The sequence below is a fragment of the Neolamprologus multifasciatus genome, chromosome 20 (genome assembly GCF_963576455.1).
Source record: "Neolamprologus multifasciatus chromosome 20, fNeoMul1.2, whole genome shotgun sequence".
NCBI lineage: Eukaryota > Metazoa > Chordata > Actinopteri > Cichliformes > Cichlidae > Neolamprologus > Neolamprologus multifasciatus.
In genome coordinates this window covers 27,701,257-27,725,505 of record NC_140458.1, presented here as the reverse complement: position 1 = coordinate 27,725,505, position 24,249 = coordinate 27,701,257, and the positions used below count along the sequence as shown (strand labels likewise).

General features: G+C 40.0%; 1 protein-coding gene across 2 annotated transcripts; it reads right to left on the bottom strand.

Annotated features, from left to right (window-relative positions):
• Positions 1-2,616: 2,616 nt before the first annotated feature.
• impdh2 (IMP (inosine 5'-monophosphate) dehydrogenase 2) lies at positions 2,617-21,656 on the bottom strand. 2 transcript variants are annotated; one of them, XM_085145622.1, is made up of 15 exons: positions 21,158-21,656; positions 19,456-19,504; positions 17,276-17,377; positions 17,113-17,187; positions 16,654-16,860; positions 16,470-16,557; positions 14,056-14,255; positions 13,598-13,688; positions 13,216-13,311; positions 9,645-9,716; positions 6,319-6,462; positions 4,557-4,701; positions 4,022-4,165; positions 3,248-3,331; positions 2,617-3,002 (listed from the first exon to the last, which is right to left on the bottom strand). In XM_085145622.1, the coding sequence occupies exons 1-15, from the start codon at positions 21,253-21,255 to the stop codon at positions 2,981-2,983; spliced, it is 1,617 nt and encodes a 538-aa protein (XP_085001748.1). In that variant the 5' UTR covers positions 21,256-21,656; the 3' UTR covers positions 2,617-2,980. The 2 variants fall into 2 exon arrangements, with proteins under 2 accessions (XP_085001748.1, XP_085001749.1); XM_085145623.1 differs by lacking the exon at positions 9,645-9,716 and having other exon boundaries at positions 21,158-21,654.
• Between the last annotated feature and the right edge of the window lie 2,593 nt (positions 21,657-24,249).

Below are 24,249 nucleotides of genomic sequence, written 5' to 3'. Positions count from 1 at the left end.
ACAGAGTGTGACCGGACAACTCCCATCAGACGGTCTGCGTTTCAGCCTGGAAAGTCCGGGAGATTCAGAGGAATACCTGATGCTCTCTGGAGACCTCCAGCAGATAGGAAGATGTGGAGGTAGGCGGAGAAAGGGTGGTGGTTTTCTATGTGATGGTGGAAACCACTGTCCTCGAAGCAAGATTGGACTGAGTGGCAACAAACTGAGCTTCTCTGGAAACTCTAGGTGGGCAGATCCAGCCAAATGTTAATACTATACCCGCACAGATGGAAAAGAGTATCGATGTGATACTAAGTTTACTGAATTGTGTTAATCTGTTTTATTAAAAGGATTTAGTGGTCATTAAAATGTGTTCAGAATTTGCAAATTGAGGATTTCTTAAAAATTATGACACACTGCTCTCCCCTAAATAAGCTGCGTTTACAGGTTAAAGTATCAGTACCTGTGTTTGTATCGGCAATACTGGCCCTGTATTTGATAGGTATCAGATTGATACCAGAATTTGCAGAATCACACAGGACTACTGGAAACCAAAATAAATGTCATGATGCTTTCGTGTGTGTGTTCTCCTTAACTTTACAGCATGTAAAGATTGAATTCTTTGCAGTTTGCATCGGGACAGAGAATATTAATCAATCTTTATTTATAAAGCACTTTTCATACAAAAAAAATGTAGCACAAAGTGCTTTACATGGTTAAAAGCAGCCCACCCCACCCCGCCCTCCAACTCACTCCCCACACTCTCATTAACATAAACGATGTGAATACACACACATCCCCCCACACACACACACACACACGCACACTTAAAGAGTAAAATTGGGCTGGGTACGCATGAGCCAAGTGAGGAAACACTATCACAGGGAGCCGTCTGCACCGGGAGCCGGTCACAGACCGCAGCCTCCAGGCTGGGCACACAGCAGGAGGGAGGCAAAGAAGCCCCCCCAGCCAGGCTGAGAGGACCCCCAGAGCCCCAGCAGCCACGGTCGATCACAGCCCTGGTGCAGAGAGCGCCTTCCGAGGAAACACTGGAGATATGACACAATAGGATATATACAGGGTAAAAAGATAAAATAAATAAGAACGGGATACAATATAAATATAAATAGAGTAAGAAGATTAAAAAATGAATAAGAATAAAATCAATAAATATTAGGTAAAACCTAAATTAATAATAGAATAACAGGATAGAATAAATAAGCATAAAATAAATAAACGTTAAGTAAAAGCTAAATTAAAAAGGTGGGTCTTGAGCCTGTTCTTAAAAACGTACGTTCTCTGCGGCCCTGAGCTCCTCCGGCAGGCTGTTCCACAGACGAGGACCATACCACTGAAAAGCTGCCTCTCCGTGAGTATGTGTCCGGACAATCAAAAGGCCAGTACCGGTCCGCGAGGGTTCATATGGTAAAAGCAGATCTGAGAGATAAGAAGGCCCAAGACCATTAAGACATTTAAAAACCAATAAAAGAACTTTAAAATCGATCCTGAAACACACGGGGAGCCAATGCAGCGATTCTAAAACTGGTGTAATGTGGGCCCGCCCTCTGGTCTTCGTCAGCACACGAGCTGCAGAGTTTTGTAAAAGTTGTAAAGTTGAAATATTCTTTTTGGGGAGACCAGAGAGCAGGGCATTACAGTAATCAATGCGACTGGTAATAAAAGCATGCATCAACATCTCCGTGTTGGCCCAAGAGAGAATAGGGTGGACTCTGGCTATATTTTTTAGATGATAAAATCCAATTTTGGTTACATGTTTAATATGTGGGATAAAACTAAGCTCAGAGTCAAAAATAACACCCAGGTTTTTCACTTGTAGCGAAGGACATAGTGAAAATGCCTGTAATTTAGACAAGAGTTTCTCTCTCTGAGCCTCAGGACCGATGATTAAAACTTCAGTTTTGTCCTGGTTAAGCTGTAAAAAGTTTTCTGCCATCCAAGATATTATATCTAAAATACAGTTAAAAAGGGCATCCATTGGTCTGGTGTCATCAGGAGACACGGAGATGTACAGCTGAGTGTCATCAGCGTAACTGTGAAAGTTCACTCCATGCCTCCCGATGACACCGCCGAGAGGGAGCCTTACTTTGAAAGGCTTTTAACTGTTTGATACATTAAGTTTTGAAGTTGGATGTTTAGTTCCAGTTCTTCAGTGCAACTTACTCAGGTCAGCTAAGTATATAAATGTACAAATTTTAAACAATTCTTCAAATCAGATTGAAAAAGAATATTTTGTATAGACCCCTATGACCTCTTTTATCAAACATAAAATTAGAAATTAATCTAAAACAAGCCTGTTTTTACGGTCTGACTTAAATGGAGTAAATTGAGTGGATGATGATATAAAGTGTGTAGAAACTGGCACACAGATGGCCGTCAGCTCTCGCTACTAACGAAGTTGAAATGAATGGGTCGGCTTCACTGCTTCCCTACATTAGATGAACAGAAACTAAATGGTCGGTTTAGAACAGACAGTTTCTCATCTACAAGCTGCAGCACATCCTTTTCTTTTCTCTTCCCTCAGGTAACATGAGAACATGCAGGGCACAAGTTACTAGATAGGGATTCTTTAAAATTTTAGCAAAGTTGTTCAATTAAACAAAAACAGACCACAGCCACTTATGAAAAACACATGCTTTATTACTGGACATTTTTCATCTTGAAATGGACACAGCAGGGTTCAAATACTTTGAAACAACATGAAAAGCACTGGATATTTTCATGACACAATCACCCGTGCACTTATTGAAATGCTTTAATTCTGTCCTTCACATTTAAAACAGACGATGCATAGATGACACCGGGAGGAAGACTAATGGATCACTGGAAGAGTGGAGTTTGAGAGAGGTTGATCTTTACAGACTAGTCTAATGAGAAGTGTAGTTGTGTGTGTGCGTCAAATACAGCTATCAGATGATCTGGCAAGTAGTGTTTTTGCATAATGTCTGTTGGAAGGATTCTTCATCAGAAGACAAGCTTCTCCTTAAAAGAGACGTTTCTCGTAACTGTGGAAGAAAGAGAGTATGAGAAGAAAAGATCACACGACTTATCCACGATACTCCCTGAGGTTTCCTGTTAAGACAGACACAGCAGTAGCCTCATTACAGGCGCTAAAGAGGAAGTTTAGCTGAAGGCTTGTGTGGTTGTGGTAAGACATGAAACTAGGAAATTTGAAGACCATGAAATATGAAACTAAGCAAAACAGAGTGGATTTGTACTGAGGAAAACCCATGTCTGTGTGTGTGTGTACCTGTGCAAGCTGTGGACTCCGCCTTCTTTCTGAGCTGATGTGGTTCTCTTTTCAAATTTCAGGTCTCCAGAGTACATCATGGCTCTGGAGAAGGAAAAAAAGAAAACAGCCGTTAGATGACAGCAGAAATGGTAAGAAATTAAGTACAATATAAAACTTAAGGAAATAAGAATAAAGCTGGACATCAAATTTCTGTGAAATACAAATGAATGGTCAAGCTATAGAACTTGTAATACACCTGACTGTACTTGGTTAGCCACATCACACTAATGTGATTTACAAAATGTGTCAAGTACATCAGATTCAAACTTCATAATGAATTCCTTTTTTTCCCCCTATAACTGAATGTATTTGTCGTCCAAAAAAAAAAAAAAAAAAAAAAAAGCTACAAAGATTTTTGTTGGGCACCAGTTTGGTCCCCAATCTTCCCCCACACTCTCTCCCAGCTGCCCTGTCTACTCCCAGCTGCCCTGTCTGATAAAAGCAACCAAAAAAAAAAAGTTCAAAAACCTTTCTGTATGATGTACAAATTAAAGTGTTTATTTACAGCAGTGTATTTAGACACAGTGAATTCATACTGCAGGGAAAGCCCAGACAGCCATTATAATTGATTGATCGATCATGATTTGTGCTTCAAATATCACTGGACATTTAATCACTTGTTTTATTGGCTTGCTTCTGAGTATTTAAACATTCATTTTTCTTCTCGTGTGGCTGTTTGAGTGCTCTCAGAGTGCAGCGTTAACGCTGACAGATCCGTGTTTGTGTTTTTACCTGAGTTGGGTTAGGCTTTTGGCTCCGATGTCCTGGCAGGAGTGCTGAATGCCAGCGAGCAGGTAAGGAACAAACTTGTGGATGGAGCCTTTGTCCTGCACAGCTCCGGAAACACCCTGAGCGACTTTAATCTTATCGTTCTCACTGGGAGGGGAGAGGAGGGAGAAAGGAGTGAGTAGTGTGGAGAGAATCCCTTGTTAGGCAACCTGCTCACTGACAGCATATCAACTTCAACAGCCTGTTTAGACCAGTTTGTTCAGTGAACATCTTTGTAAGCTTGTTAGAGGTTGTCTATTAGATGAAGTTTTTTTTTTTTTTTTTTTTTTTTTTTAAGTAAAATGCCAGCGCCATACTTTTCTAGCAGGCTCATCATTCTTTACCACCACATAGCAGTACAACAGCTGTGTTCTGCAAACCACTGAAAATGAAATGAGGAAGTGTTGTCTGCTGGGGAAAACTGGCAAAGAAAGGCCCAACAACGTGACAGGCAGACTGGCTGTGTAAGGTGGACAGCCCCTTGTTATATTACTGATACCTGAAGTATCTGGTCTGGGAGCCCAGGTTTTTGTCCATGGCATCCAGGGAGCCCATGCCACGGTATTTCTTCAGCCTGATGCCATCAGAGAAGAAATATTCACCAGGAGCTTCACTAGTAGCAGCCAGCAGAGAACCCATCATCACTGGACACACAGAAAAAGAAAGTTACTGAAACATTTAACTCTATCATATATAAAAAAAAGAAAAAGACCTCACAAAACGCGGTACTTGGCGTAACCCAGCTCGGTGCATCGGAGCAGTATGTGTCACGTGACAGAGCGGCTGTTGTCTGCGAGACCTGTCGGCGGTCTGTTGGAGCATTTGGAGCCTCGCTACATGCTTCCTAACCGCGGCATTTCATCTCGGCGAAAACTATCCCAGAGAAGTAAAGCAAGTGTGTAAGTTCATCCCTAAATGTTTGCATAGTATTTCCACGTTAAGCTTTACAACTGATATATTGAGCCACAGTTGGACTGGCCATCGGAGTTCCATACTGAAGTGAAAAGGAAGCGATTTGTCCCGTACTTCAGCTAGAATTAAAAAATCAACACTACTTCTCTCATTCACTTCCCCTCCCTCTCCTGTTATTACTTCAAGCATGAAAATGATCAATGATCAGCTTTTCTGCCACAAGTCCACTCTTTCTTGTTTGTTTATCGCCCACTTTGTGCTAGAAAGAGGAGACCAGCGGATAAACAACAGCAGCACGTTTAAGCGTGATAAGCTGCTGTTAGAATGTATTTAATATTACTTTCTAGTATCAGCTGAGGTTTTGGTGGAGCCACGGCTGTAAAAGCTGCTGGTCATGATATCGGTTTGGATATGTGGTGAGAGGGAAACATGAAGATGGAACTAGGAGATGTTCTTACTAAATCATCAGAGCTGAGCAGGTGATGGAGAAACAGGTTTACCTTTCAGTTGACATGAATGAGTGGAAGGGAAGTTATGAACTGTTTCTGAGAGACAAATAACACCAGGATCCTTTCCTACGTAGCTGACGGCTGGTAACTGTGCAGGGGCGGGTCTAGCAAAGTTTTGTCAGGGGCCAGGGGCACAAAGAAATATTTTTCTTTGTTATGTCATTTAAAAACTTTGAATAAATAATTATCTGAATCTTACAACAAAAGTGGTCATCTGATTAAATGTATAGAAATCCATTATTGTATATAGTAACTAATAAGTCTAATATACACCCTAGTAAGCTATACTACTTTTTCCTTTGGGAAGGTACCATCTGTGCAGTCTGCAATTCTGTTGAAGAAAGATGTTGAATCTATATAATTATTGTAGAAAAATAAGTGATTTCTGTGCATTTGTTTTCCACTTAATATTTTTGCTGGGAGTTGGCAACCCTATTAGTTGGGTAGGTAAGTACTCTTTAAAATAGGTTTAAATTTATTAGATTGATCAGTGTTGCTGAACTATAAAATGTTTTGGGTGGAGTGTATTTTTTGCATACAGGTATAACAGAATAGCTTCAGTCTCTTGTTTTTTTAAAACTTGAGTATGTTTTATTGATTACAAAATACACTATATCAGATTCATATCGGTATCGGCAGATATCCAAATTTATGATATCGGAATCGGTATCGGACATTAAAAAGTGGTATCGTGCCATCTCTAGTTGTTGCATGTTGCATCTTAAAATTCTTTAATCAGTCTTCAGTTCTTCAGTAATAAAATGAGAAGATAAAAATCAAGTTTTTCTTTCTCGTTCGACATGGCTTCAATGCATGTTCACCTGATGATCAAATCCATACCTGTGGATGCTCCAAGTGCTAGGGCCTTTGCGGTGTGGCCAACGGTTTGGATGCCGCCGTCAGCGATGACCGGAACGCCAAAACGCCTGGCATACTCTGAAACCTTATAGACAGCTGTGGCTTGGGGTCTGCCACATGCCAGCACTGACGAGGAGAGAGGAGGAAAAAACAGATGAAGGTGGATTAAACAGGTACAACTGAAGGTGCCCTGTAAAGAACCTCCACCTACTGTAAATACACAACTGGAGCCAGATGCACCAACTTGTCTTGACTAAGCTTGATCCTGAGGTTTCAGCTAATATGAGCCTTTTAAAAATCTTATGCAGCTTGAAACCACCAAACCAAGCACAACTCAGCTATCCACATTAAATGTATTGTGAGTAAACCTAGCAGTATGTGCCATCTTGCTAAAGTGTCCTTTAGCAGCAAGCTCAGGCTGATAAAACCTTATGAAAAGTAATTTTGTCATTCAAGTAAAAACAGAAATTGAATTGAATTCAATCTGTAAACAATGCAGGGGATTGCTTTAGTCGGTTATTTAAAAACGCAGAATGTTGTCTTCAGTGACAGAGGCTGTGTGATGATGGCCAACATTTTTACTTTACACCTGCTCTTCACTTGTTGTATGGAGAACTAGCTTTAAGCTTAAGTGGTTTAAGTTGCTTAAAAATCAGCCGATAACACCACGGTATGACAGATTTAGCTAAAGAACTGGCCTCAGTTTGGAAGATTCAGCTTTTCCATCATTTAGCCATTGTTCTTTCATATGTCTGACAGTTTGAGTAGGCAAGAGGAAAGAAATCTCCACTGACTAATAATAGGACAAACTGTTCAACGTTTAGAAAACAGAAACAAAGTGAATGAGCAGACAAACTGGGAACATGTCTGTTATGTTTGTTAAATGTGAAAATGAGGAAGTTAAATTTGTCACATCAGCAGAGAAATACCACACTGCTCTAAGAATTAAACTCTCATAATACACGCTGCCTGTAGCTGCAGAGGACTCTTCAGTGGATTTCAAAGCCATTTTTCAAAAGATCAACTACTCTAATATTAAGCAACAGAAGTAAAGTGCCAAAACACAAATATCCCAACATCCCAATTCCTTTTATTAAACCGCTGAACTCGTCATTTCCTTCCAACTCAGGACTGCAAGGTACTTACCAGCACTAATGAGTCCAGTGTTTCCCCACACAGGCTTTAGTTGGGTGGGCCAGCAAGGTATATTTACTGCCAACCAGGTTTTGGCTGTTCAATCTTTCCGGGTTGCCGTTGTTGCAGCCCTCGATATCAATCAGCTGCATCCCTCTACAGAGCATCTCGGACTCTATCTTGGACTGCAGCTGGCGAAGAGAGTGCTTCTGCTGCAAGCTGGAGAACCACCAAAACCACAGCCTCCAGCAGGTGAACAACTAGAAAAACTGCCAAGCTCACCAAGGCTGCGGAGCGGAAGGACTTGTGTCCCCAGCTTAAGACCAAGACGAGTTAAAATCTAGTGCTCAATAAGGTGGCAGTTCTTTAATCTGATTATGTGGGGAAATACTGGATCCCCATTTATTTTCTACTCTGCTTCTATTTAGTAAAAAAACCAAAAACGTTTCAGAGGGAACTGTTATCATATGCAATGGCTGTACTCTAAAACAGTGAAGCTCAATAGGTTCAAGCTACAAATCTTTACTATTCTACTCTGTTTTGACTCATGAAAAGCAGGGTCAAAGCAGAAATGAGCCCACAAAGCAGGTGAGTGCAGATTAATTTTCAGCCAAAAACAGTGGCAGCGACTTCTTTAACATCTTTCCCCACATTGTAGACAAAGGTGATTAATTCTTATCATTTATGTCCTTAAGCAAAGTCTGTCCCAACCAGCCCACAAACATGACCACAAGTGCTGAACAGAGACACCCTGTGGTAGCTAGTCACACCATCTAGTAATCCTCTGCTTTTGATTTTGTTCCAATGTTAGGAATGTGTGTTAGACATGGATGAGACGCCTAACACAATAAGCAGTGGCCTTTGAACCCAGCCACTATCTCACCAATAGTATCTTTACATTTGTGTCTCAATCTGATGGCTTCAAACAGAAATCAAAAGGTCAGGAAAGTGGGTGGAAGAAGAGCAACATTCACTCAGCATTAGGGATGGGTATCGTTTAGGTTTTATCCGATACCAGTACCAAACCGGTACTTTTGAAACTGTGCCGGTGCTTAAACGGTGCTAGAACCGGTGCTTAAAGAATGGAGAACACAAAATTGGTTCAAAAACCTCTCGTGTTCAGCTGTTTTTTTTGTAAAAAAGATAACAATGTTAGCCTTTTCTGCAGCTATAGGGGATTTATGGTATCATTCTTGGCTGGAAGCAGTGCTTAAACAATGGAAAAAACACAAACTTTGTCCAAAAACCTCTCGTGTTCAGCTGTTTTCCACTTTTTCTTTGGTCATTTTAACCTTTTTGGCCAGGGTGAAGGGAGTATCTGCCATCAAACAAGAAGACAGCCGCATGTAACTACGACGGTGTTTGCTAGTTCACCTTACATGCATTAATTCAATAATGTGGTTAGCTTACACACGGACAACATTAAGCTACTCACGCAGAGAATAACAGCTGCTGCTGCCATCATCATTTCTGCTACACTGGCAGGGCTACGGGCCAGGACCCTTCGGGTTTTTGGGGATGTTGCTAACTCCGGGTCAGATAACAGGCAACCCACGCGCAGTAGATGTGCACGGTGTGAGGTCTCGCAACAAGCTATCAAAAACAGCGCATTTCTTGGCTTTTAACAAAATGCTATACGTCACCAGGTGTTTCATCAGATTCGAGGTGTTACCTCCTTTGCACAGTATCACCTTAAAGCACTTGTTGCAGGCTGCTGAGTTTGCATCTTTTGCTGTGAAGTACAGCCAGAATTTGACCGCTTCGCCTTGGGCATTTTTAAGCTGTAGCTCTGCTCTAAAAGAACGTACGTACCTGGGCCCGCCTACTACGCTTGCAAAGATAAAATGATTGGCTAGAATCCAAGTGTATGACATCTCAGGGGGGAAAAAAAGCACCGAAATAAAGCACCGAAATGTGCGCTGCTTTTCGGTCTGGTTACTACCGTTTATGTCAGAACCGATACCGGTACCCATCCCTACTCAGCATGATCGACAAATTAGTGTGGACACACGAACAAGCAAAAACCCCAAAACCCCAAAGGCCAACTTCTAAAACGCTACTACACCTACAGATGCAAAGCTGAACCCCAATTAATGCAGCAGGCTGTGGGGGGGAAGACACACTGTGATGATGAAGCCAAACCGAGCCTAGTGCACACCAGCAGGGGAACTTACTGGAGTATCCTGTAACAGCGGTTGGGGTTTTGGGGCTGTGGAGCTTTATAGCTGGTGGTACACTGAGGGGAGCTGACTCACGCACGCACGCACGCACACACACACACGCACCAGGATGAGAAGTAGGGGAGAGAACAGGAAGCAGACAGAAAGGAAGGCAGAAGGTAAGAAGATGGTAAGATGAAGATGATAGCAAAACAGAATTCAGCAAAGGAAATGAACAAGAAATGCCTAATGATATCACAAGAATCATAGTCAACATAGAGACAAGTGCAGTCAGAAACAAGGAGCAGAGAGAGCCTCACTACACCAGACAAACAAAACTCATAAAAGTGACAGACTGATTCAGTTTCAACATTTAAACTGAGTTTAAACAAAAAGCTTTCCTCATTTCCAAAAGGCAAACAGTCAGGATTAGAGCTGCAGCTAGCAATTATTTTATATTCTCCATATTCTATCAATCATTCAACCAATTAATCAAATAAGCAGTCTCATTAACAAAATATTTTGTAATTATTTATTTACAAAAATAAATCATTAGAAACATAGCAATATGTATGTATGTTTAACCTTTAAGCCTCTATAGGAGCATGTGCTGTGTGCAATGAAGAAACACGAGCATATAAAAATTCTCAGATCTTCTGAGGCCCTGTGCTTTGATACTTTTTCTGCTGCAGAAAGCAGACCTTCAGATGAGTGACGTTAATAATAATAACAATAATAACAACAACTACTTATAATTCAGTGTCCAAGCTAACAATGCTAGGTCAGTGGCTGAGAGTTTTAGTGGCTTGTATATTCTTAGTGGCCTATATATATTAAGAAAAGCTTTCATTTGTATTCATAAATATTGGCACAATTTAAGTCATAATTTACATTTTATATTAATCTAAATCTGCAGTATAACGTCACTTTAGTCTTGAAATAAATATGCTCTAGTACACCCCATACCCCCCTTTAGACGCACCCCTGTTGTTGCAGGTATTGCTGCCATATAAAGTAGGACAGCTGCTGTCAGCCTTCCGCAAGCTGCCTTATAAACATACCAGGTTCAGTCAGTCTGCACACGTACGCTTTTTAACTTCTGTAGCTTTACTGTAGATTTTCAATGTAGCACCGCTGTTTGTTTTACACAAAGTTTGCATTTCTTTACATTGGAGTTTGTTGATCAGCTCGTACGTTTTTGTTTTGTTTTTTTTAAATACCAATTATAGAATTTTCTTATCTAATCTAGTTTGACATATCAGGTCCAACAAAAACAAGCGATATAAAAAAGGTATAAATCAATACAGTTCAAGCCATTGACATCGTGAAGCTTTTGTGGAAACCAAACTAAACAGCTTATAACCAATCCCCATCTCAAAGTCTAACCTAATATTTTAAAAATTAATAAAAATAAAATAAAAATGTGATACTGAAAATTAGCCAGGTGCAAATGTTTTCAAGGAATTAAAATAAATGATAAAAGGCTGCTGCATCTATAAAACCTCACTAGCATACCCTCTGAGTCTGAATTGGATCTTTCAGCCAAAGTGATGTAGCTGGAGGGTGAAGAGCTTTCGAGGAACGCTAAATTCTACGATGTGCCAACAAAAAGTCCCGTATGATTGAAGTGTAAGGCAGGCGAGTTAAATCACAGAGGTAATACATCTGCCGCACAGGTCGAGGTTGTCAGAATATACTTTAGATTGTATTTGTCAAAATCAAGACCATCTACAGGGTGAGCCATTTATATGGATACACCGTAATAAAATGGCAATGGTTGGTGATATTAAAGTCCTGTTTGTGGCACATTAGTATATGTGAGGGGCAACCTCCTCAAGGTGGGTGGTGATCATGATGGCCTTGAGAAGTCGGCCATCTTGGATACAACTTTTGTTTTCCAATAGGAAGAGGGCGATGTGACACCCACCCTGTATTTACTGTCTTAAACTAAGTAAGGAAGAGTCTTGCACATGAGGATGAGGTATGAATACTATCAATTACTTTTTCCAAGTAATCTTCCCCAAATTTAAGACCCAGTTCCTTTTCTCAACTGGAAGTGATCTTTTTGGTTAAGTAATTGCCCAGTGCAGTAATGAAATTATATATTCATGAGATAAGAGCCTTACTGTGAGACTTCAACTCAAATAAGTCCTCCCACAAATGCTTGGGGGGCTGACATGGAAACTCTGGGGAAGCAGAGGATGCAGTGTGTCTTTGAACAGACACACTTGAAAACATCTGAATAAATATGAGGGCAAATTGTACAAAAGACATATCACTAAAAACTGAGAAAATTGTTGTCTCCCCCCCACAAAAAAAATAAATTATAATGAAAACATTGACTCCTTTTCTTGCACATATATGAAAGGAAGACGGGGGCTGATTATTAAAGATTGGGGTCAGAGCAGAGGCAGAGACAAAATTAAGGTGGCACTGGAATTGATACCAAATTTTTAAAAAAAATTATTTTTTTCCCACAGAGGCAATTACAACAGGGTTATCACAACAAGGGATTAAACTTTGCAGCTTGCAGAGCTTCATATGCACTCCTAAATACTTAAAGCCAGAAAAAGTTAGACGGAAAGGTAGCTCCGTTTTGTCTAAGCTCCTGCATATCAAGGTTTATGGGAGAAAGAGACAAAATTTTAAAGTGATTCCATAATAGCAGATAGGTGAGTTGTTGGATTTGTAACATAATAATAAATCATCTGCATAAATAAAAAAGGAGTGTATGAAAAGCAGGCTAGATTTAGTATCACGATTAAAGAAATAAATGAAAAATAAAACAAATACAAAAAGCAAAACAAAAACTGAGGAGTACCTCTCACCCCCACCCACTAGGCCCCATTCCCCCCAAAAAGTGACCACAGTATATCCACCAACAACTTCAACTTCCTAACCCAAACTCCTGCTACACAGTAATAGCAGCTCCGCAGAACCATAACTTAAGTACTAAATAGATGTCCGAGTGTAAATAAAACATCTCAATGAACATTAGTTTAAAACCATAATCATGTACCACATTGTCTAACTTAGAGGACAAGTTCAAGAGGACTTTAAGGATGACTTAAAGTCCACTAGCACTGCAGCTTTATGCCCAATTTGAGTAATCAATGCAGAAACCATAATAATTGATCATTATTTTCTATAATAAAATGAGGCTGCAGCATAAATGTTTCACAGCCTATGATGTACAAAGATGATCAGACATCAGATAGTAACAACAGTTACCCATGAATGCAACAAAATGTCAACAAACTAAGCAACTGGATGCTTACGTTTCCATCAGGAATCTTATAAAGTACACAAAAATACAGAATTAATTGTCCTTCAATACGATATACTACACAGGGTGAAAGTTTAGGTTTGGTCCATTCTTGGTCTGGTCCATGCTTTAGGATTCATCAAGCAAAGCAGACTTTAAGTATTGTTTTTTGCTGCAGAAGAACTTTACTGCTGCCATTTTGTAGCAGAAGCTGCTACACCATACAGATCAAAGGCTTCAGACTGGTTGAGAGCCGTTTTATAAAAGGAAGCAGGAAGTGATGTGCCTGTTGTCTGTACAGTTTCGCCTTCAGTCACTCACCTTCCTGCGTGATGCAGATGGAGCCGCTGCCCATCCCCACTCTCAGTGCATCCACGCCTGCATCAATCAGATTCTTGGCCTGAGCTGCAGTCACGACTGCCACAGACCAGGTGAGACACAGAGGAGAAAAAAAACAGCAATTTTCACCATAAGCAACAGATCAATGAGCATCGATCAAAGACATGAGTGTTCAACACTCAAGCCCACTGGCTGTGAACAAATGTAGGATGTGTCGCTCCCCCTTTCCACAATATGCCTTTATCATAGACCATTCTGACAAGTGCATACATAGAAAACAGCATCCATTCTATAGTGATTAAAGAAAACACCTTCTCTGAATATTTTACATATGAAAATGTTAGTGTGTGTAAAGTGAAGTTACCATTGCCACCGATGACCTGCAGGTTGGGGTACTTTTCTTTAATATATTTGATCATATTGATCTGGAAGATCGAGTTGCCCTGAGATGAGTCCTGGAGGTAGAGAGATGAAACATAACATGATCTTCCCATTCAAAGACATGAAGACTCACCCAGATTGAAGATAACCCCTTAACAACAAAAAACAGTGTATTCTAAACAATAATTGGCAGGTCTACTCTGTCCTTCATCCAAGCGACTGCATTTTCTTTTCTGATTCCATGGTTATGCACACTGTTTCATTAAGTGGTTTTAGTTAAATATTTGTCAGTGGACCAAGGCAGCTCTCTTACCTGCATGACAAAACCAAAAATTGGTCCCAGTTTAAGCCCCGTCCCCAGTTTTAACACGACTTAATTTACCCCCAAACTTTGCACTAGAAACATTCCACGCCTTTAAAAAGCACATTAGAAGTCCTTACTAGTACAACCGCATCCACTCCGCTCTGCACCAACAGGTCCAGTCGGTACTTGTCATCATCGTGTGTGCCGATGGCTGCACCACACAGCAGCTGTTTCCGAGAATCTTTGGAAGCTAAGGGGAAGTCTCTGTTCTTCTTCAAGTCTGTGCGAGCGATGATGGACACCAGGGACCCCTCTTCATTCACTATGGGCAATTTACCTGCAGGAGGAACCAAAGGCATGAAAACATGCTCATGCTGTGCACTTAGAAGCAGCTTACCCTGTTCCTTGGTACATTTTTCCCCATCATAGGGCTTCGTGATAATAGCCAAAATTATGATCACGATTATTCACAGATTTATGTGCCAAAAACTTTTATTGCACTGTAATGTAAACAGAGCACTGCTTTAACATCAACACAACAGTGTTGTGCTACATTCCAACTAATGTACAAATCATTACAGAAAAATAAAACTGATCCTCATCAACTAAAGTCATGGCATCTCTTGGAAGAAAAATAAATTATTTAAAAAAACTTTACACAAAAAACAGAATACTGCTGTCACTTTTACACTGCATTATATTTCTATTAAAAATCTTTGCAAAACAATAAGATGTTTATCCATCTCACCTAAAGACATCTCCACAAAGCAAAATAGTCTCATTCTATTCACTGTACCAGCATGACATATGTGAATAAAATTTAGCAGAGAGCCCAACAGATACAAGATTTTTTAAGAGCAATAACAATATTTCTACTCTATATGTGGCGGTTTAAAAATCCAACCTTGGCTGATTTTGTTTTTCCCCTTTCAGACACATGAAACTGATTCCCATAACAATTATTATGTGTAGTTATGATCATAGTTTATCCTTACTGAGAAAATAATGACAAAGCAGTTTAACAATGGTCTTGGTTTACTGTCACTACAAGTCATGGGTTACTCATTTACACTGCAAAATTCTGCTTAGATCAGCTTGTTCTTAGGTGCCCCCAACAGGGACGTTACAAAGTGCCCTCTGGTGGACAAACAGTGCAACATTAACATTAACATGGCGGAAAGTTGTTTTTTAGTTTTTACGATTTCATCTATCAGCCAGCTGATATATCGGTGGAGCTCTAGCAGAACACAGTGGCTGTGAGATCCCATTTGTTCCCCCTTCCACAGTTTGTTTACAGTGCAGGTCTATCCCACATTGAGAAAATAATTGCATGAGGGGATAACATATCTTTTGTCCCCTACACTGACTAGACGATGCAGTTGTATTGGTGATTTCAGTATGTCTTTGTAACCCGGATAGATGTGCTGATGGACTCCTCAGGTTCACCTTTTATGGATGTCTGCACTGACAGTGGATAACGTGAATCATCCAGTGTTAGCTTAGACATTGCATTTTTTCCCCCTCTGCCTTCGTCATTTTACCACAGTTAGTAGAGCAGGGCGATAGGACCAAAATTATTTATCACCATATACATGTGAAAATTTGCGATAACGATATAACTGACGATATAATTGACACTAGACAAAATACTTTACAACTCCACAACTTTATTAGTGCAAAAAAAAAAAAAATCAAATAAAAAAAATCAAAAATCAAAGAATTGATTTTAAGTGTGCCGTATTTAAAAAAAACAAACAAACAAACAAACAAAAAAAAAACACAGTAATAACGACGGCCCGCTAGCATACTCTACCAAAAATAGTGCTTTGTTGTGTATCTGACGGATGAAAGCTAAACCAGTTCCACACCACTGAAGTTGCAGCATTTTTACAAACCAATTCTGGTTCATCTGTTTCATTCAACAATCCGCTTTCGCCCTTCTCATTCTCCGTCACCGCCATGCTTTCTCCGCCGTGCGTATGGAATCAAAGGCACTGCGCATGTGCGTTTTACCCATATTCTATCGCGATATTTCATTTTCTTATCATTGCCCAACATTACACCGGTATTACCATGAACAGTATGACATTGCCCAGCCCTAACAGTTAGTGAAGTGTTTTCAGGTGGTTGAAGAAATTAGTTTGTTGCTTTGCAGATCGCACTAAATCCAAAGTATTTCCAAACAATGGATGAAGATCTGTTTGGAATAACAACGTCTTTGCCTTTTGCTGTGCCAGACTTTTGCTATTTGTTTTGACTGTTTGATATCTGTTGTTTATCTATCTTTGTAGTGTCACTCATTCAGAGTACATCCAGGAAACTTCAAGCTGCGGCATGCAGGAAACAGCAGTGACTGATATGTGCTGGCACACTGTCAGGAAGTGATTTAGGGAATGCTTTGTGTTCAACCAGCAGGGCACATGTTCACATTAACAGTCAATCATGTTCCCGCAATTGTGGAAAGCCAAAATTATGATCAAGGACAAAATCTGATCAACTGGCTCGACTTAATCATCATATTATCAGGTCTTACACAAAACAACCTACACACCTTTCTTACTCCTCTGGAGGATTTCATTGGCTTCTTTCAGAGTCACCCCAGCAGGGGCAACCACCAGATCCTCTCGCTTTGTCATCACCTATGAGAAAAATATTACAAAGGTTTCTAAGAAAGTGTCTCTAGAGCATTTTGAGATGTAAAATTTCAAGATCAAACCAATTTTTTCCATGCCCACCTCACTCAGTGGAAGGTCGTGGTCCTCCACCTTCAGAAAATCGATGTCTCTGGATGAGATGATGCCCACCAACTTGCCGCCCATTTTGCCGTTATCTGTGACAGGGATGCCACAGAACCCATGGCGTGCCTTGGCCTGAAAGACATCCCTTACTCGCTCGTTGGGGCTCATCACCACAGGATCTGTGATGAAGCCCTGCTCATATCGCTGGAGAAGGAAGGGAAGGAAGGAAATGAGGAGGGGAAAAAACAGGATGGGGATGTGGAAAAATAAAGAGGGAGCAAAAAAAAGGAGCGGTGAAGGGAACATAAAGGAATCACTGCCTATACTATATAAGCTGGGAAGCAGACAAATACACTGCTCTACACATGCACACACAAAAAAGACACATGAGTTAAGAAAGATGAAAATAAACATGCATAAAAAAGACGAGAGACAGACTGAACACAGAATCACTACCTTGACTTTGCGAACTTCATTAGCCTGGAACTCTGGAGTGCAGTTGTGGTGAATGAAGCCTATACCGCCTGTTAGCTGCAAGAAGAGATAACACATGCGTGTGTGCCTGAGGATGGCCAGATGTGATAGCAGAACAATAAATGCCTTTGGTTGTTATACTCACTGCCATAGCGATGGCCATGTTGGCTTCAGTGACAGTGTCCATAGGAGAGGAGACGAAGGGAGTCTTCATGGTGATTTGTTTGGTGAGCGCTGATGTCAGGTCCTACATACACAGAAACACTCAGTTTAACCTTTCAAGCCTCACACAGTGGGGTAAGCAGAGGTGGAAGTATTTAACCAGTTTCAGTTTAATGGCTGAGGCATTACAACATCACATTTCTTTGGACATTAAAACACTTGACACTATGTATCAGTTTGTTACAACATACCAGCACAAAACATGTCTTGTCATGCTGTGTGTGTGTTTAGATAGTTAAATATTTGAAGCGAAGAAAGGCAACTAAACAGATTTATGAATGGCACTGACATTTCTTTCAACTTACAGGACAATCATGTCGTGTGAGGTGTTTTACCGCCATCTGACTGTTTTCCAGCCGAGAGAAGTACTTCTACTTACAGCTATGCTTCAATAGTATATGTCAGGAGGACACAACATACTGTTTTTAATCCGAGTGACTGTGGAGTAAATTTAACATGTTCTCATGGTGACAGAAAATTTTTTTTTAATCTTCTGATACAAACTATTTTTGACAAAATGGACTAAATGCTCAGTTTCAATTAAAAGCCACATGAGAGATGCAAGTGACTTTTATCCTTTTTGAAATACATTGTCCATTACTTACTTCTATTTTAATAGACATTTGTGCAAAACTCTTGAATTATGCCCAAAAACCTGTTTTGTGGGGTCATGTTGACCTTAGGCCTCCAAACTCTAACAGTCCTAGTAAATGCTTACTCAGTGAAATGCAAGAGCAATGCATCAGTCACCCTAAAACTAAAAGAACATAAGGAATGCTTATACAGCATATCTCAACATGCTCAGCCACCTAAAATCACCATAGAAGAAATTCCTTCGTTACAACAGTCCAGTCCAAACATGAACACACCAAAACTAGCTGAAAAAAGAAAAAAAGAAAAGAAAATAGTTCAGAGCTACTGTTTAAATGTGCATTGTAAAAAGGATGCATATTAACCAAGTTACACATATATTTGGTCAGACTGTTGCTTTCTATGTCAATAACAAAAGGAAACTGCAGCTCTGACACAAATGTGGTTATGATGTTGCATGAACTAAGTCTAAGATGAACAAGACAGACTCCAAGAGCGCAAACCTCCACCAAGGCAGCTCAGTCTCTAGCCAGTATTTACTTTGGGACTAGAATTGTGTTTTCTATGTATTCATTTTTCTCTTTTGTTCTTTTTCAACATACTGGAGTGTGTAGTACAGTAAAAACAAGTGCAAAGTGCATGCTTTTGGTTTTTGCACTGTTGAAACCCATTTTAATATACTTCACCTAATTTTGAGAATAATTGTGTTTTTATGTGGCTATAGTACATCTGTAACATTCATTGTATTGTTTGGTAAAATTAGTTTAACTGTTTAATAATAAAGAGCAAATTAAAAGCTTTAGATCACGAGTTTTTGCTTAAAAAAGAAAAATGTATTCAGGAATGCTGCACATGTATTCTAATTGTTTTGTATTAAAACAGTTATAACCTGTTATTGTACTCTACATAAAAAGTTCATAATAAAATGAATCAAAATGTTGCCTGTCATTTTATGTAGCTCTAGACCTTCAGATTAATCTATTGACCTTAGAAAAATGGTCATTTCAATCAAACACACTACCAGATTTCCTGCCCCCCCAGACGCCTTTAACCTTGTGAGCCACGGTGCTGTATGGGTATATGCTGTGCAGCCTTTGGTGACATTTCTCAGAGCACAACATTCAAGAGCAATAAACACAGGAGTTTCTCTGCTACAACCTTACTTGGTCTGGTATGACCAGCAGCTCATGAAGGCTAAAGTTAGTAAACATTAGATAGGTGTGCCCCCACCTCGGTTTGCCAGTTTTGTAGTTAGTTGGTATCCCCTGAATGTCAGAGTGACAGCATTTAGAAAAAGTTACGGGGTCTCTTTAAAGTGAAAACAAACTGTGCAATTTATGGGAGCACTGTGAGATAACATTAGAGATGGGAGGCACACAGCTCATAATCCTCACTCTCACCTCATATGCTCCCACCCTGAACATTATCCAGCTTGGATTAGTATAACACTACAACATCGGCTTTAACCAGATTTTGCATGTTGGCAATTATTCGTCTGTCGACTCAACTCACCACTTGATCAGCAGTGAAGTCAATGTAGCCTGGCAGAATCAGGAAGTCACTGGGGAAGAAACAAAAACAGTTAAGGTAAAAGAAAGTTTAGATCTTTTCAGCCTACAGTTCTGAAGCTTCCTTTGAGATGTCAAACACTTTAACCCCGATGTCTGACTAAACTGGCTTCACTCCAAGAGTTAAAAGGAATAATACACTAATTGTAATTGTAAGTATTTTTTGTAAATAGTGAACATGACAGGTTAAATATTGAGCAGGTGATTTTTAAGCTCAGAAATAGTTATGGCATTTGAGAAAAGAACGCATCTTATGCAACTGCAAACTGGACATAACATGAATTTCTTGGACGGGGATCGTCAGTGAGTGTCATGTTCACAAGACTGCAGAGCATACATGGAGCAGAGTAGAGGCAAAGAGGCCCAGAAACAGACTAAGGGTATGAAAGCATGTCCATCCATGAGACCTGAGAAAATGTGTCATTAAGTCACTGCACTTTATTATGCATGAACAGCATTTAAAATCGATTAAACCTGGGGTTCCAGTGGGTCAAAGGATTCGCTGATACAGCTTTATTTTCTTACCCATTTAGAAAGAAATAAGAAAAAAAAAAACCCACTAAAACACAGTTTGTTTGCTTTTGTTTGTATTATAGAACAGTTTTGAAATCTTTAATTGCTTAAAAAATATTTTAATTCATCATTGGATTTTGGATTGCTTGGTTACTGGTTGGTTGTCAGAAATAATTACATTCAGAATTTTTGGGGGGGAAAACAGAAAAAGCTGAAAAGTTTCAGAGTCATCTTGTGGATGATTTGATAATCAGTGAATCAGATTCTTAGTTTTCCCTGCTGAGTGAAAAGCAATTTCATTAAAGAATAAACTGTTTTTGTTGTGCAGAGGACTACCGGGTCGACGTTCTAAATATAGCCAGGGTCCACAGGATCCAGCATAACAACACAGGACTGCATGAGCCAGAGCCTAAATTTAGGGCAAGTGTGTGCACCGAAGGACTGTTCACCCCTTTCCAATAGGCTTCAACTAAGATTGGTCCAGTATTATTAGCTTAGAAGGGCACCAGTGATCCTTTGACGCACAATGCCCGATTTATGAAGTAAAAACAATTAAAATTTATAGAGACTTTCAAAACCTCACTGAACAATTTTGCTGGGATTTCCCTGCTAATACATACATCTGCACAGTTACACAGAGGCAGTGGATTCACCGTGAAACGTTCAATCCTGCGTAAAAGGCAGATTTTCAAAAGGCGCGAAATTTAAACAGCGAGTTCATATTTAAATGCCACCAGACTTGCTTGAAAACAAAACAAACAAAACCCAACAACAACGCAAAACACAGGCACACAAAAACAAATTCTTGTTCTTGAAACTGATTGCATTCTGGGAAATGTAGGATCCTCTCTTTTTTGAGGAGGGGCTATCCCCGTTGAACTAAAAGTAAGCCCTAGTAATAATGTACCTATTACACGATAATAAATGCAACAATTAAGTAACACCCTGGTTTTCGCTTCATAATATTAGTAGAATGTCTTGAGAAACATGAACCACTTACGTACAAACTTAGCTAGCCCAGTCCGACTTTGGCAACACGTCTAATACAGGGGGTACACACAAAGCCATACAAAATGATTGGCGTTAACTTGGCCTGCTTACCAGGGATACAGGTATAGAGATAAGGTCCTTACTTGTATGTGAGTCCGTCTCCTCCGTTGAACAGCTGCTGTCCCGTCAGCCCGTCATCGGGGACGTAACCGGTTTGCCCACTGATCAGGTAGTCCGCCATGCTGTCCAAACAGCCTTCACCAGTCCTCTTATCAGCCTTCGACTGTAAACAAATCACCCTAACAAGCTGCCGAGGTGCGCATACAGAAACACAAAAACACTCTCAAGCCGCACCGGCTCAGACACCGACAACTTTCCTCTTTCGCGCCGCGAGCTGCTCTCCTCCTTGTTCAGTTACCCTTCAGTGTGTCGTCAGGCTCCTCCGTGCGCCCTCTTAGCAGTCTGAGCGTGTGCTAATGAAAAGAAGAGGACCAGAAAACGGCACCGTGAGAGACATTCGCTGCGTTTTCGAGCCTCTTCAACCCCAACAGACAAGTGCTCATGTTCTCTCTGCAGCTAACTCCAGCACGTGCATCACTCCTGTCTGACAGCGTTTCCGACACTGCCGTCACATCCGGAAGACCCGCCTCCTCATATATATTATTTCATTGCTGTAGAATTTAATGAAGCTCCTCTTCAGTATTCATACAAAGTTGTATTTACTCTTATATGGGTGACTTGTAGACCCTTTGAAGATAAGATTTCTGACATTTTTAGGGCTCCAATGCTGCTTAAATCCAGCTGCACTGATTTCTGTTGTGTTTCTAGTTTGTTGCCTACAGGGTACACTGGGAGATAAAACATAGTATGGCAAGGTTATCCCAACAGAAAATAATTATTTCAATTTATATTATTTAAATGTAATGATGTCTAACAAGGCTGGAGTTTACAAGTTAACGAGTGACACATTAAATGCGATAGCGTCTTTCCCAACCTTTCCCCCCCCCCCGAAGGTGTTCAAACCAAAAGAGTCCCCAAGTATTCTGAGCACCTTTTAAAAGTTCCAGGTGGCAACAAGAGTTGCTATGGAGGGAAGGACATGTTTAAATAAATGCTTAGACTACAAGTTGTAACCTATGGTGGTTACATATTTTAAATTATTACAATAGTAACAAAGTTTATTCTTTAATCTGGTAAGTTTATTAGTCAAGTTGACAGCTCATACAACGAGCTTGCTGGTCAGTTAGTAGTCTATAAATGACTGTTTGTTTGTTTTGTTGTTGTTGTTTTTTTTTAATTAAAATATTTTTTTTATTTTTTAATCCTTCTTCAGGAAGTGCTGCCTTACATTTCTTCAGCTAGTGGGCACTGCTGACATACAGAGATAGTAAAATCGTTTACGCATATATGCAGTATGTTACTCCTGACACGTGGCTTCAGGATCCAACAGGTATATAAACAAACAGATTTTTTGTGACTTCTGATTCTGTGACATCAACATGACCTTCTTTTATGGCTTTGCACCTAAAATTAACTTGATCTCCAAATCTTCTTATCTTACTGTAAGCTGCACTGGTATAGTGGACAAAATTTATATATTTCATAAAGCTAAATGAATCTCAGCTAATCTGAGCTCAATCATCAGCCCCACACACTGTTGTAAAGTGAAAAAATGTGCCTGCTCCAAGTAAACACTTGAGGGTGCCCTCTTCCTCCTATACAAGCTATGTTACTGTGTAAATATGAAACCAGGACACATGCAAGGTCAAGCAGAGCAGTGGGGCAGTGGATATCATCTTTGCCCACTACTACACTTATCTATTTTAGGTTGTAACAGACGCTGTGGGTCTTGCACTTAACAAGGTGCCAATCTGATAATGTCAGAGTAGGGTTTCTGCACTGTGTGTCAACAATGCAGTGCCTGAGAAATTACAGTGATTGTGAATATATCATTTTAATCCTATTTATATGTATATTTATTAACAAAACGTGTCTTCATTGAAAGACTCTTTCAAAACATTTTTTAATTTATGTATCAGGACAAAAATAAAATCGTTTGAGTTAAATACAACTTCAGCAGTGTGTGAAAGAGTGCATGCTATGATTCAGTAGCTCATAGAAGCTTTGGCAGCCATAAAGTTGAAGCATTCATTCTCTTTATGGGTTTATTAGTCTCTCTCACATTGTTGTGGAGGAATTTTGGCCTACTTTTTTTACAGAGTTGATTCAGTTCATTGAGGGTTGGTAGCATTAGTTTATGCATAGATCTCTGTAGGTCCAGCTACAGCAGTGCAGTCATGAGGTTTCAGATGAGGCACCTTGATTATTCTGTCACTCATTCTGCTGTAGATTAGCTGCTGTGCTTGTGATCAGTCATGTTACAAGATCCTGCTACAGTCTCAGCTGAAGCTTTTGTTTAGCAGCATTATTTGTTTTTGTGTTAATGGATTGAATGTTTGCCGCACTCCGTATTCTCACTGATGTGTGTCTAACCTCACATCCTACACTAGAATACTTTGGTATACAGAGGAGGCAATTGTTGACTCAGTGACTGCAAGGTGTCCATGTCCTGTGGACTCCAAACTCCTACTTACCTTCTGTATTTTTCCTAATAATTAGAAGATTAGTTTACCTGAGGTTGCCTTTATCAGATTATTTTTTTAAATATACAAATACAGAAAACCTTTGAACCTTAAAAGGGTTTTTGTTGTTTGTTTTTTTTTTTATTACCGGTATGACTGTGTTGGAAACAAAATAATGACACACTGCAGGTGTAGGAATGACCTCTGGTAAATGGTCTTGTTCTTATATAGCGCTTTTCTACTCTCTGAGAGCACTCAAAGTGCTTCATACAATACGCCTCATGCACCCATTCATCAGCATTTTTTTTTTTGTATGCCTAAGTGCTTTCTATCTAGCATTCTCACACACATTAATACTCTGACGGATGCATCAGAGAGCAACTTAGGGTTAGGATCTTGCCCAAGATATTTGATATGAAGACTGGAGCAGCTAGGGATTGAACCACCATTAGTCGATCAAAACTTCCTGTTAGCAGATGATCCTCTACCTTCAGAGTTACAGCCATCCCCTGCTGTGTACGACACTCCTCTAATTCACATTGACAGCACAGTGTGCGGGACAAAAAACATTTAGATCTTAAGTCCTATATAGATCAATCATGTCACTGAAATCACTGGCAGGTGAGGTAACATTACCTGGTTGCTGTGTCACC

What these genes read in the sequence shown, in the direction of transcription:
- impdh2 (XM_085145622.1), bottom strand. Translation starts at nt 21,255, where the DNA reads ATGGCGGACTACCTGATCAGTGGGCAAACCGGTTACGTCCCCGATGAC. An exon ending in ACTTCACTGCTGATCAAGTG is followed by an intron (nt 17,378 to 19,455) that starts GTGAGTTGAGTC and finishes CTGTGTATGTAG; the next exon opens with GACCTGACATCAGCGCTCAC. An exon ending in TCCCAGACCAGATACTTCAG is followed by an intron (nt 4,166 to 4,556) that starts GTATCAGTAATA and finishes CTCCCCTCCCAG; the next exon opens with TGAGAACGATAAGATTAAAG.